General features: G+C 52.4%; 1 protein-coding gene across 16 annotated transcripts in view; it reads left to right on the forward strand.

The window, feature by feature from the left end:
• Positions 1-9,866, forward strand: part of POU2F2 (POU class 2 homeobox 2) — a 91,823-nt gene extending 81,957 nt beyond the window's left edge. For 8 of the 16 annotated variants that reach the window (XM_072776282.1, XM_072776293.1, XM_072776264.1 and 5 more), the window contains 10 exons: positions 2,532-2,637; positions 2,725-2,816; positions 4,229-4,390; positions 4,556-4,697; positions 4,786-4,934; positions 5,019-5,195; positions 6,495-6,561; positions 7,788-7,989; positions 8,122-8,195; positions 8,450-9,866. In XM_072776282.1, the coding sequence (XP_072632383.1) occupies positions 2,532-2,637; positions 2,725-2,816; positions 4,229-4,390; positions 4,556-4,697; positions 4,786-4,934; positions 5,019-5,195; positions 6,495-6,561; positions 7,788-7,989; positions 8,122-8,195; positions 8,450-8,781 (1,503 nt within the window). In that variant the 3' untranslated portion in view covers positions 8,782-9,866. The remainder of the gene's footprint in view (positions 1-2,531; positions 2,638-2,724; positions 2,817-4,228; positions 4,391-4,555; positions 4,698-4,785; positions 4,935-5,018; positions 5,196-6,494; positions 6,562-7,787; positions 7,990-8,121; positions 8,196-8,449) is intronic. The other 8 variants (XM_072776268.1, XM_072776326.1, XM_072776348.1 and 5 more) reach the window with 3 other exon arrangements.
• Positions 9,867-13,575: the final 3,709 nt, after the last annotated feature.

Below are 13,575 nucleotides of genomic sequence, written 5' to 3' on the forward strand. Positions count from 1 at the left end.
TTTAAGGATTTATTTATTTATTTATTTATTTATTTATTTATTTATTTTAGAGAGAGTGAGCACAAGAGGGAGGAGCAGAGGGAGAGGGAGCTGGACATGGAGCCTGATGTGGGGCTCAATCTCATGACTCTGAAATCACCACCCTGAGATCATGACCTGAGTGCATCAGATACTTAACTGACTGAGCCACCCAGACACCCCTGAAGAGGGGATTTTACGTGAAGACCCGAGTGACAAGGGCCTAGGCAGGATAATAAGAACTAGAACTGCCTGGTAGAGGGAATAGCATGTGCAAAGGCCTGAGGTAGGAGTTGAGATCAGGAAGGTTTTGGTATAAAGGACCTTAGTGAGCAGGTGAGGGTGTTTTGATTGTATTATTGTGGCTATGAGAAACCATTAGAGTATTTGTGGTGTGTGTTTGTGTGTGTGCACGCGTGTGTAGGGGGTTTTGCTTTTTCTTTCGGAAATGTTCAAACCTAAAAGTAGAGAGTATGATATAAGGAACTGCACATGCCTTCACAGAGCTCAATAGATATCAACCTTTTGTCAATCCTGTTTCATCTGGGTATACGTTTCACTTTTTTGGTGGAAAGGCTGGATTATTTTTTCTTCTCCTTCTTACCCTGCCTCATTTCCCTTAAAAAAAAAAAAAAAAAAATCTTTCGGGCAGCCCCAGTGGCGCAGCGGTTTAGCGCCGCCTGCAGCCCAGGGCGTGATCCTGGAGACCCTGGATGGAGTCCCACGTCAGGCTCTCTGTATGATGCCTGCTTCTCCCTCTGCCTGTGTCTCTGCCTCTCTCTCTCTCTCTCTGTCTCTATGAATAAATAAATAAAATCTTTTAAAAAAACCTTTTCATTGAAGTATAACAAATACTGAAAAGTGCACAAATTATAAGTATACAGATCAATGACATTCACAAACTGAGCATACCCATGTAACTAGTACCCAGATCAAGAACTATATATAGGGGATCCCTGGGTGGCGCAGCGGTTTAGCGCCTGCCTTTGGCCCAGGGCGCGATCCTGGAGACCCGGGATCGAATCCCACATCAGGCTCCCGGTGCATGGAGCCTGCTTCTCCCTCTGCCTGTGTCTCTGCCTCTCTCTCTCTCTCTCTCTCTGTGACTATCATAAATGAATAAAAATTAAATAAAAAAGAAGCAAGAATGCTGAATTTAAAAAAAAAAAAAAAAAAAAGAACTAAATATGGCCAGCCCCCCAGAAGCCCCTGGGATGCCTTCTAGCCTCTACCTCCCAAAATGCAAATTGAACCATATAGGATGTTCTCTGTGGTGTCTAGCTTCTTCCATGTATCATGTTTGGGAAGTTTATTTTGCTCTGTGTCATTATGGATTGATTGTAGACTGCCCCTTCTCATTGCTGTAGCATTCTAGTGAATCAATTCACTTACCCATTCAATTCTTGATGGGTATTTGGGCTTTATTTAGGTTTTGCTTACTACAAATGGTTCTGCTGTGAACATTCTGGTACATGTCTTTTGGTGAACACATGCACATACTTATGGTGGCTTATACCCAGGTGTGGAACCACTGGGTCATGAGGCAGGTGTATGTTTTCTAGAGCTGCTGTAACAACCAACCACAAACTGGCTGTCTTTTTTTTTTTTTTTTTTTAGATTTATTTTATTTTTTCATTCATGAGAGACAGACAGAGAGAGGCAGAGACACAGGCAGAGGGAGAAGCAGGCTCCCTGCAGGGAGCCTGATGTGGGACTCTATCCGTAATTCCGGGATCACACCTGAGCTGAAGGCAGACGCTCAACTGCTGAGCCACCCAGGCGTCCCACAAGCTGACTCTCTTAACAGAAATTTATTATTTCACAGTTCTGGAGGCTACATGTCCAAAGCCAATGTGTTGGCAGGGTTGGCCATCTTCTCTTTAGGTAGTGCCTTCCTTCTGTACGCATTTGTCTGTGTGTCCAAATCCCCCCTTACTAAATGGACACTGGTCTTATTGGATTAGGACCCATCCTAATGACTTAATTTTAACCTGATCTTCTGCAAAGACCCTATATCCAAATAAGGCCACACTCTAGGGTTCTAAGGGTTAGGATTCCTACATATCTTTTGAGAGGAGGATGCAATTCAAGCCATAACAGTGCCAAAGAGCTTTCCAAAGTGGTTGAACAAATTTACTGTGCCAGAGTATTTTAAAGCTAATTCCAGCCATGGTATCATTTGCCTTGAGGGTTTTAAAAGAAGGGAAGACTTGGTCTGATTTACATTTTTAAACGATAGTATTTGTTCTGTGGGAATGTTAAGACAAGGCAAATATTTCTTCAAGAAAGGAAAGATAAATAAAGAGCGAGCTCTCCTGGGACAGCCCAGATAGTTGCTATGATAGCCCCAGGGTTGGGAGAAGCCTCCTAGGCGCCCTTAGCTCTGGACGTAATTCAGAGACCACGCCCCATGCCTTACTGCCCTCCCTGGGGAACCCCTCAGGGCTCAAGCAATGCAGAAGGAGCTGGGCCAGGACTCAGGTTGTCTTTCTGTCCGTCCTCCTCCCTGCCAGGACATACAGCAGCTCCTCCAGCTTCAGCAGCTGGTGCTTGTACCGGGTCACCACCTCCAGCCACCTGCTCAGTTCCTGCTGCCACAGGCCCAGCAGAGTCAGCCAGGTAAGCCCCACCCCCATGGCCTCCCTGATGATGCCTCCACAAAACTCTCCTCCCCCCTCACCCGGTGCATTCCTCTTGTCTCTCCAGGCCTGCTACCGACGCCAAATCTCTTCCAGCTACCTCAGCAAACCCAGGGAGCTCTTCTGACCTCCCAGCCCCGGGCCGGGCTGCCCACACAGGTGAGAATGTCCATAGAGTGAGTGTGCCAGGCTGGGTGAATGGGGGTGGGAAGGTAAGGGTCTCCTCTCCCTTTGACCTTCCTCAGGACCACAAAGGCCAGGACAGGAGTTGGGGAGACCTGGGGTCCAGCCCTGCTCTGCCACAGATTTGTTGTAGGACCTTGGACAAGCTGTTCTCCCTGTCTGGTTCAGCTTCTTTCTCTATAGAACCAGGGGAGTCAGGCAGGCCAGTGGCTCTTAACTCTTTCAGACACATGGCTCCTTTGAGAATCTGAAGAAAGATTTAGATCTGACCCCCATTGCCCCCCAAAAATGCACACATGCATAAGCACACAAAAAACCTATAAATTATGGCTTGGCCTTTCTTTCAGTTTCCTGACTGGGTTCTAGATTTTAATAATAATCTTTCGTGATTCTTTACAGATTTCAACATTCCCTCCTACCCACTTATTTTTAACAGCCCTTTCAAAAATAGATGCACTATTTCAGAAAACCCAAAAAATTTAGAGACTAATATGGGTCTGAGCTGAATTCTGATATTCAAAATGCTTGGAAAACCAAGTTGTTTTTGTAATGTGAAACCAGAAGTCATTTGGCTGCAAAACTTGTCTTGACCTAAGGCAAGGAGTATGACTTTTCTTTCTCCCTTCTGTGTGATATTTGTGCTTTTCTGAGAGCTGTGAATATGTTCAATTATGGGGTAATGTCTTGACCCTGATGGGGGGAGTCATGTTATTTATACATGCCCCATGTAGGCTTTCTAAAATCTACAAAATTTCTGAATTCCAAAACACATCTGGCCCTAGCATTTGGATAATGGATCAAGGACTTGTGTGACCAACGTGGCTGCACTCACCACCTGTTTCAGATATTTTTAGGGAAATGAAGCATTCTAGAGAGAGTGGTTCATTCTTTGTAAATCCCCCAGTCACCCTCCCCATCTACTTTAAAAAATATTTTCACTTTATTTGCAACCTTTCAACAGATTCTCCCATCAACGCCATGGGATGGGCAGAGCAGCCATGACTCCTTCCATTCTGCAGGGAGGGGGAAACGGAGGCCCAGGGAGATTAAGAAATTTGTCTAAGTTTCCCAGCAATTCGGTAGCAGAGCCAGTCTTTGATTCCCTGACTGAGAGAACGATAAAACCATGGCCCCCACCTCCAGGGAAAAAAGTCCTTGGTTGAATGGAGCTGGCTGCTCCTTCTGGGAGTTTGCAGGCTGGGAGGGAATGTGCAGAGAGAGAGTTCGGGTCAGTGAGTGCGCATCAGCCTCCTGGAGACAGGTACAGAAGAGCCTGCAGGAAGACGCGGGACCGCTGGGAGGGAAGGGGAAGGAGGAGTGCGTAGCCATCGCTGAGCCCCATCCTGGTGCTCGGTCCTGCATCCCACCCCCCCTGCCCACCCTACCAGGCCGTGACCCGCCCCACGCTGCCCGACCCGCACCTCTCGCACCCGCAGCCCCCCAAATGCTTGGAGCCACCATCCCACCCCGAGGAGCCCAGTGACCTGGAGGAGCTGGAGCAGTTCGCCCGCACCTTCAAGCAACGCCGCATCAAGCTGGGCTTCACACAGGTCTGGGCCCCCCAGCAGCACGGGCCTGGGCATGAGGGTGACCTGGCCTAGCCAGATGGTGGGGTTGGGCAGGGCCAGGGGTGTGGCTAGCCCGTGCACCTGGGTGAGCCCGGCACCAAAAGGCAGGGCCTGACCGCTGACCCCATTCCCACCCCACTGGACCAGGGTGACGTGGGCCTGGCCATGGGCAAGCTCTATGGCAACGACTTTAGCCAGACGACCATCTCCCGTTTCGAGGCCCTCAACCTGAGCTTCAAGAACATGTGCAAACTCAAGCCCCTCCTGGAGAAGTGGCTCAACGACGCAGGTGAGACTGGCCTGGGGCTCCCACGGCGGGAGGTGGGTGGTGGGCCTGGGAGGCGCCCTCTCATGCCCCCGTCTTCTCCTGGGCACAGAGACTATGTCTGTGGACTCAAGCTTGCCCAGCCCCAACCAGCTGAGCAGCCCCAGCCTGGGCTTCGACGGACTCCCCGGCCGGAGACGCAAGAAGAGGACCAGCATCGAGACAAACGTCCGCTTCGCCTTAGAGAAGAGTTTTCTAGCGGTGAGGCCGTGGCTTCCTGGGCAGCCCTGATGGGAGGGGGGTGTGTTAGTGTGGACCTGGGGTTCACCACCCCTCTGCCCACAGAACCAGAAGCCTACCTCAGAGGAGATCCTGCTGATCGCAGAGCAGCTGCACATGGAGAAGGAAGTGATCCGCGTCTGGTTCTGCAACCGGCGCCAGAAGGAAAAACGCATCAACCCGTGCAGCGCAGCCCCCATGTTGCCCAGCCCGGGGAAACCGGCGAGCTACAGCCCCCATCTGGTACCAGGAACCCCTCTGAGGGGTGGGGGTGGGGCATAAAGCTATGGCAACACCATGCCCCTAGGCAGCCATGTCTATGAAGAAGCACAGCCTACTGGGTTGTTCACAGTGCCTAGCACAGAGGCAGGGAGACTCACCGTTGGGATCAGGCTGTCATATGGGTGGAGCACAGTCACACAAGGACACAGTTTCCAGGGTACTGTAGTCTTATGTGGGGGATTCAAGCACACACAGAGACACACCAACAGAGCCAAAAATAGTTGTCACAGGGCAGGGCCACACAGGGATGGATCCCAGGTAGGAGATGGAGGTACTGTCCCCGCCCCGACACACACAAGGTTCACAGCCACACACACAGATGCAGGCAGGGACAGCATTACGTCCCTGGTTGTACATTCAGGTTCACAGCTGGACACAAGCCCACTCGGGATCAGACACACTGGGACACCCCTTTATTGAATCTCTCGTGCAAAAGGCTGTGACACTGGAGAGGGGAGCCCCCCACCCCCACCCCTGGTATGGAGGAAGAAGAGACCATCTGAACTGAGTCATAAAGGATGAGGGAGAGGTAGCCAGCCACTTGAAGCATGGACAAAGGGACTGCTGTGTGCAATGGTCTAGAAGCCCGAGTGTGCTGAGACCAAACTGAGGAACTCCAGTGCATTTTAATGTGGGTGGAGTAGGAATACATATGTATAGGGGGTGGGCAGGGGCCAGATTCTCAAGTAACATGCTGAGGAGCTTGAACGTGAACCATGGGCGGTGAGGAGCTAAGGAGGAGTTTTGAGCTGGGGAGGGACAGGGTTCCATTAAATGAGGCTTCTGGAGCTGATGGAAGGATGGGACTGGAGGCAGGGAGGCCAAGGAGGCTGGTGGGGGTGGTCCCAGAAAGTCAAGCAATATGACCTCCCAACACTCTGATGCAGAGATATCCCTTATCATCATAACACCCATTCCCCACCCTCATCCCCACCCCCGTGCAAACACACACACACACACACACACACGCGCGCGCGCGCTTATGCACACTTTAGACCTGCAATGGATGGTGTCAGAAGAAAGGTAGGGGAACACTGTCAACTGGGAGTTATTTCTTCCCACCTGTGGCTTGAAATCACTTTGGGTAAATGTCAAGATAGATATGATGGAAAGAACCATAGCATAATACAAGCATTGCATTGTGCCCAAAGCCCCTCTCCCCCCAGCCTTGGGGCAGATGACTGGGGCTCTTACCCACAGGGAGTGTCATGGGGGGTGCTGGGAAATGGCCTCACCATGCCTTCTTTTCTCTTTCCCCAGGTCACACCCCAAGGGGGTGCCGGGACCTTGCCATTGTCCCAAGCTTCCAGCAGTCTGAGCACAACAGGTCAGGGAGGGCAGGAGCCTGTGAGGGGGTGTTGGGAGGACACAGTACAGGTCCGAGGTTCTCTAGTAGCTCAGGGCATCCGTGGGCCTCAAGGCTGAGCCTGGGGATGAGGGAGGCAGGGGTCACAGAGGGGAAAGGGCAGCCTCATCCCTTCCTGCCAGAGCAGCTCGGCTCTCATCTGCTTTATGATTTCATATGAGAAAAACATGGGCTTGCTAAACATTGATGTACTCAGGTTCTGTTCCTGGCTTTTATAAACTGTGAACTCTAGAAGTGACTTTACCTCTCTGAGCCTCAGTTTTTATAAAATCTTTGTGAACGTGTAATACACAGAAAAGCTATATACAGGAATATATACATACAAGAGTGTGTATGTCTGTGTACACCAGACCAAACCCCCTTTACTCCCTTCCTGGCACAGGCATGTTTAACACCATATACAAGAATAATAGAAAACTGGAGTCTGGCTGGCTCAGTTGGTGGACTATGCAGCTCCTGATTTTGGGGTTGTGAGTTCGAGCCCTACATAGGGTATAGAGATAACTTAAATAAATAAACAAACAAACAAAAAAGAATAGAAAACAAACATCATATTGATTTTTCTCATATTAAGAGTTATTAAGTGGAAGTTTATAAAGTAATAAGGGTGTGCCTGGCACTATCTAAACTCATTTGAAATGAGAATATTGATGACTCATTTTATCCTCACAACCACTTTATGAAATAGGTTCTATTATTATACCTTTTTTCCAGATTAGGGAACTGAAGACCAGAGAGGTGAAGGCACTTGCCCAAGGGCACAGATGGGACTGAACAGCCAGGAAATTGCTGCCCTGGCTGTCTGGCCCAAGTGTGGGCTCTGAGCCCTGTCACCTCGGTGGGCACAGCCGCAACCCCCTGCCTGGCTCCTAGAGGGAGCCATGGGGCATAGTCTTCTGGGCGCCCGGAGCAGGGGTTCAGGGCAAGGTTCGTGCTGTGTGTGAGCGCACCCGGGCACTCGGGCACAGGGCATGGCTCAGTGAGTGGCAACTGCTCTTACTGCGATTATCGTGATCTCTGTCACCGAGGCTGTGGGAAGAGTGGGTGGGAGGCCTAAGTATGTTCCTCCAGAGAAGATGCTGCAGGGCGCAAGCTGGGGAGGAAGGTGAGCCCAGTTCACACCGACACCGGGTTCCTCGGTGGAGGACAAGTGAAAGCTGAAGTCTCTTTCTATCTCTCTCTGGCAGTTACTACCTTATCCTCAGCTGTGGGGACACTCCATCCCAGCCGGACAGCCGGAGGGGGTGGGGGCGGGGGCGGGGCCGCGCCCCCCCTCAATTCCATCCCCTCTGTCACTCCCCCACCCCCGGCCACCACCAACAGCACAAATCCCAGCCCTCAAGGCAGCCACTCGGCCATCGGCTTGTCGGGCCTGAACCCCAGCACGGGGTAAGTGGACACCTGCAGTTAGGGAGGCTGTGGGGAGAGAAGCAAGGTCGCTGCTGCTTCCTGGGTGGGAGCTGTGCCCCAGTTCTGCTGCCAGCGGGTCCCCTGCTAACGCCTCTGCTTTGCCTCTTGCAGAAGCACAATGGTGGGGTTGAGCTCCGGGCTGAGTCCAGCCCTCATGAGCAACAACCCTTTGGCCACTATCCAAGGTGCGTGCTGCCTCATGTCACTCCCATCGCCACCAGCCTGGCCCCCTGGGGCCTCGAGCCCCCCTCATTGCTGCTCCAGCCATGCCATCCTGCCCCCCGCTCACTGCATTGCTCGCCTCTTCATACCCATCTCACCTGTGGGGAAGGTGTGAGGGCTGCTGATGGGGGTCAGTGGGACAGATGGGAAGACAGGGGGCACTGCGGGCAGGATGCTGGAAGGTGCCCCCAGCCCAGCCTCTCTCTCTCCCCACCAGCCCTGGCCTCTGGTGGAACCCTGCCCCTTACCAGCCTTGACGGCAGCGGGAACCTGGTGCTGGGGGCGGCCGGCGCGGCCCCAGGGAGCCCTGGCCTGGTGACCTCGCCACTCTTCTTGAACCACGCTGGGCTGCCCCTGCTCAGTGCCCCACCTGGCGTGGGCCTGGTCTCCGCAGCCGCTGCGGCCGTGGCGGCCTCCATCTCCAGCAAGTCTCCGGGCCTCTCCTCGTCCTCCTCGTCGTCCTCGTCCTCGTCCTCCACTTGCAGTGAGGCGGCAGCACAGACCCCTGGAGGCTCCGGGGGGCCCGAGGCAGGGTCTAAGCCTGAGTGAGGGCCCGCCTTGCCTCCCCTCCTACTCCTCTGACCCCCACCTCAGTCCCCCGCCTGGGAAGAGGGCGAGGAGGCCAGCAGTGGTGGCGCAGAGGGTCCTTGGAGCCGGAGTGACAAGGAAGGAAAGACCAAAAAAACAAAACAAACCCAACTAACCAAAAAAAAAAAAAAAACCAAACAAACAAAAAAGAGAGAAAGAAAGAAAATGAAAGAAAACAACCAACAAAAAGAAACCAAAAATAATCACAACAGAAACCAGCTGCCCCAAAGGAACCAGAGGTGAAAAACAAAAACCAAAATCAAAAAAAATCCCCCACAAAACCAAACCAAAAACCAGTTGCGAGCCAGACCTCAGTGTGCTCACCCTCACCGCTATGACACCAAATAAGAACCCCAGCCAGGGGCAGAGAAGCCTCGGCAGGGCGGACCTCTCGCCGAGCCCCTAGCTGGGGGCCAACCCCCAACCTGGTCTCCCCCAGTGGGGGCCAGAGAAGGCAAGAGAATGTGCCAGCCTCCAGCCCCAGCCCCTAGCCCTGGGCCAGCAAAGACAGGGCACAGCAGCCTGGGGCCAACGGGGTGGGCTCAGAACCACCCGCCAAATGTTCTTTTCCAGAAGTTGAAAGAGAAGGGGCGTGAACAACCTTACACCAAATATTCAGTAGCTTCATCCAAAGGATGTACAGAATTTTTAGCGTTGCGCTCAACAGAATGTGTCCCTACCATGTGTCCCCCTCTCCCTTGGCCCCCAGCTCTCCCTACTTGGGCAGGGGGGTCTCGCTTTAACCTCCTCCCTCCCCCAGCCAGGGGAGAGTGCAGGGGCAGGCCTGGGATGACTTTTCACCCCTTGTACCTCCCCCTTTTCCCTCTGAAGGGTGGGCTAGGCCGTTTTGAAAAGTTCTAGCTCTCACACGTTCGTTCCCCCCTCAACCCGTCACCCTCTTCTGCTCTGGAATCCACTCCCTTCCCCAGCCCACGGGAAGGTGGAAGCTTCGGGCAAGAGGGATGAGGTGAGGGCATTCAAGTTGTCTTTTTTCCCATTCTCGTCTGTCAGTTTCCCTGAAAAAAAAATTCATATTCCAGTGCCTATCCGTGGGATCTTTCACGTTCTTTGACATTGACCAGAAACCAAAAAGAGAACTCACCTCACTCTTCCCACCCTGTGCCCCTGATACTGGCAGATGCCTCTTCCCCCTCCCCACCCCACACACATGTACACACGCACGCACCCCAGTGGTGGGGTTCCTCGAGGTGATATCCCCATCAGGGTCCATGTGGCGGGGACAGTGCCATGACCTGTGGTCCCCATCCGAGAGGGCACTGTGGTGGCCACCACTCCCACGAGACCTCCCTTGAGTCTTGGCTGGACCCCGTGTTTGCCCAGCCCTGGACACGTCTCAACAGACAGAGGAGAGACGCCGCCGGGAGCCACTTTGCCCTCCTGCTATTGTGGAGGCCAACAAAGTTTTGAACCAAAAAAAACCACAAAAAAACAAAAACAAAAAACCAAACAATAAATTAAAACTAGAAAAAAGAATTTATAGATATATATATATTTAAGGGAAAGAAGACGAGGACTCTTCAAGAATAAGAAGGAGCCGCGAGGTGGAGCCAAGCCCCTGCGCCAGTGGTCCAGGCCCTTGGTCCTCAAGGCGGATGGAAGGACAGACGCTTCTTTCTCTTCACAAATACCTCATGGACGTCGTCTTCGGGAAAGCCGGAGGGGGAGGCTGGGGCAGGGCCTGTCCCTCAGCCAGGGCGGATGGAAGCGGGTGGGCAGGGCTGAGAGAGGGGGTCAGGGACAGGGGTGAAGAGCCCCCTGCTCCCTGCCCCCCAATCCACTGAAAAAGCTTTAAAACAAAAACAAAACAAAACAGGAAAAAAAGGAATAAGAAAGCAAAAAGAATGGACGAAGGAAAACGAACAAACTTTCGGGTGGTTTGATTCCTCTCATTTCTTTTTCTGTTCTTTCCAGTCTGTTCTCTCTCTGCTTCTGCCTCTCCCTCTTCTTGGCTCTTCTCTCACCTCTCTCAGTCTCCAGTCTTTCTGTGTCTCTCCTCAAACCAAAGTGTTGCTGTGAAGGACGAGAGCCATTGAAATCAGAGGCCTGACCCCTGCTGGGCGGAGCAGCCGGGAGCCCCCCTGGAAGCCCCCCCTGGGAGCCTGGGAATCGGCTGGACACTCCGAGGAGAGGCAGCTGCCCACCCTGGGCCCCAAGGTCTCAGCGTTCTCTCTTTCTTTCTTGTCTCCCTTCTCCCACCCGGGGAAATGAAACTGTTGGGCTGGGCCATGGAGACAGCAGAGACTCGGTTGTTTTGGGGGTCTCGGGGTGCCTTGTCTGGGCAGTGGTGGAGTAGCTGCCTCTCCCATCCTGGCACCAATGGGGCCTGGCCTGCCGTCGACCCATCCTCGCCAGAATGTAAGCATCTCCGCTGAACCTACTCCCTGCCCTTACCCTACCTCTGAGTTTGTCCATTTTTATTTCCGAAGAGATGGGATTGGCAAGAGAGCCTGGGCCCCAGCCCAAGGGTGGCGAGGGGGCCAAGGGCTCCTGAACAGATAGGAAGGACTTTTGAGCAGAGCAAAGTGAAAGGAATTACGACCAAAACCCCTCCGAGAAGACAGGCAGCATGGAAGGCATGGTGGAGATGACTAAAAACTATGATTCTAGACCAAAAAACAAAACACAACAAAAAAACTACAAAAAAACAAAACAAAAAAAAACAAAAAAAGTAAAAAAAAAAAAACACAAAAAAAAAACACACACAAAAAAAAAAAAAAAGAAAAAAAAAAAGAAAAAAGGAAAGAAAATCCAGGACTCACCACCACCCACTTCGTCCTGCTTCCTCCCCATCAAGTCCTGCCACTGGGGACCTCTCCCGCACCCCTGGTGTTGGGGGAGCAGGGCAGAGAGGAGCAGAGGAAGCAGGGGCAGGGATGGGGCCGATGCCCTGACACTGGTGGAGGGACCCCCCCCCCCCCCCGTGCAGCCTGGAGGGTGAGGGGGACCCTCCCCATCTGACCCCCATAACTGGGAAAAGAAAACAAGAAAAAAAATTTCCTGGGAGGGGAAAAATAACCAAATCCCAAGCTTTAACTACAGCTGTGAAACCAAATATTGGGAAGGGGGTGGGAGGGAGGGAGGGGCAGTGTGCCCCAGGTCTCTCCCCTGGGCCCCCCTCCCCCGAGGACTCGAGATAAGGCACCAAATACCTCATAGAACTTTAATGTTAAAAAAAAGGAAACCAAATATCGTTGGCTGGGGGCCAGCCAGGGCAAGGGGCTGGGGGGCTGGAGGGAGCCAGGGTTGGGGAGGTGATGGGGGAATCCATGCCCCCCACCCCGCTCTGCCCCTTCCACTCCAGTACCCCCTGTCTCGACTCCGGGAAACAAAACTATCTCATCGTTTTTATTTTGTGGTCTGTACAGAGCCTGTGTCCGTGTGTCTGTGTGTGAGAGAGAGAGTTGGGGGGGGGCTAGGGGACTTTATGTGGGGGATGGGGAGGGAGACCCCAAGCCAGGCTCTGGGCTAGGTGAGATGTCTGAGGTGGGGGGGGGCAGCGGCCTGGTCTAGGAAGAGAGGAAGATGAGTGCATTGGAGAAAGGGGGAGCCTTCTGAATTTCTCTTCTCCCTGACCCTGACCTCCTACTTGAGGGAGGGACAGAGAATGAATGGGTCTGCCCTAATGGTGGGCCTTTTGTGCCAAAAAAAAAAAAAAAAAATGCCAGTAAGGAAAACACCTCTCTGTTCTCTTCTGGGAGGGTGGGGGCTGGAAGTGGGAAGGAGGGGCTGGGGGGTATCAGTAGGGGTGGGTGGAGATGGGGAACCCAAGCCCTGGAGGAGTTAGGGCTAATAAGATCAGGACAGGAGGGAGGAAGGGTATTAGTTCCCCCCTGCATATCTCCTCCCTGGGGAAGGCCAAGAGAGGGTCTCCAAGCCCCACACCCTGGGTGGACAGGGTAAGGGTGATGACCTCTTGACCCAACTAATTTCCTTGCCCACCCAAATCCCAGGGTGCCTCTCTCTCCCTTTAGCCCAGGGTAGGGGGAACTGAGTGAGAGAGAGAGAGTGAGACCGTCTGAGCAAGACTGAGACACGCGGGCCCCCACTGGCCTCCGAGTGGGAAAGGCAAGTGCGAGAGATAAAGGCCTCCAAGAGAAAAAAGAAACAAACCAAAGATTTAACCATTTAAAAAAAAAAAAAAAACCCACAGACAACTCCGCTACCTTTTTATACGTTGGAAAAAAAAGTGAAAAAAATTAAAAAATAAAAATTAAAAAAAAAATACACAAAAACTCCAAGCCGCAGTTCCTGCGTGCGGTTTGAACTTTGACCTCAGCAGTCTCCAAAGCAAGATGACGATGACAAAGGCGAAAAAGAAGAAAAAAATTATGTATATTTTTAAGTATTTGTCCTTGAAATGTTAGCTCCTTGTTAAACAAACACAAAAAGGAGAGAAAAAAATCTAGAGAGAAGTGTTGCTGGGACGGAGACAACTATTTACTATGTCTGTGACCCCTCCCCCTTCTGCCTCCCTTTCCTTTCCTCAATCCCTGCTGCCCCTCCCCCAGCCTGTCCTCCAAGCCCAGGGGCTCAGTATTAATTTATTTGCATAATTGCAGGGTGACTGAGGGCCTCTCTCCGCAGGTAGAGAGGGCCTTTGGATCACTGTGGGGTGGGGAAGGGGCAAGGAGTCTTTGGGGGAAAAGCAGGGGCCTCTCTGCTAGCTCCTTTCTGGCTTCTTATCCCACTGCTGCCACCAGCACCTCCCAAATCCAAGCCTGCACTGAGGCAAGG

Source organism: Canis lupus, chromosome 1 (assembly GCF_048164855.1).
Source record: "Canis lupus baileyi chromosome 1, mCanLup2.hap1, whole genome shotgun sequence".
Lineage (NCBI taxonomy): Eukaryota > Metazoa > Chordata > Mammalia > Carnivora > Canidae > Canis > Canis lupus.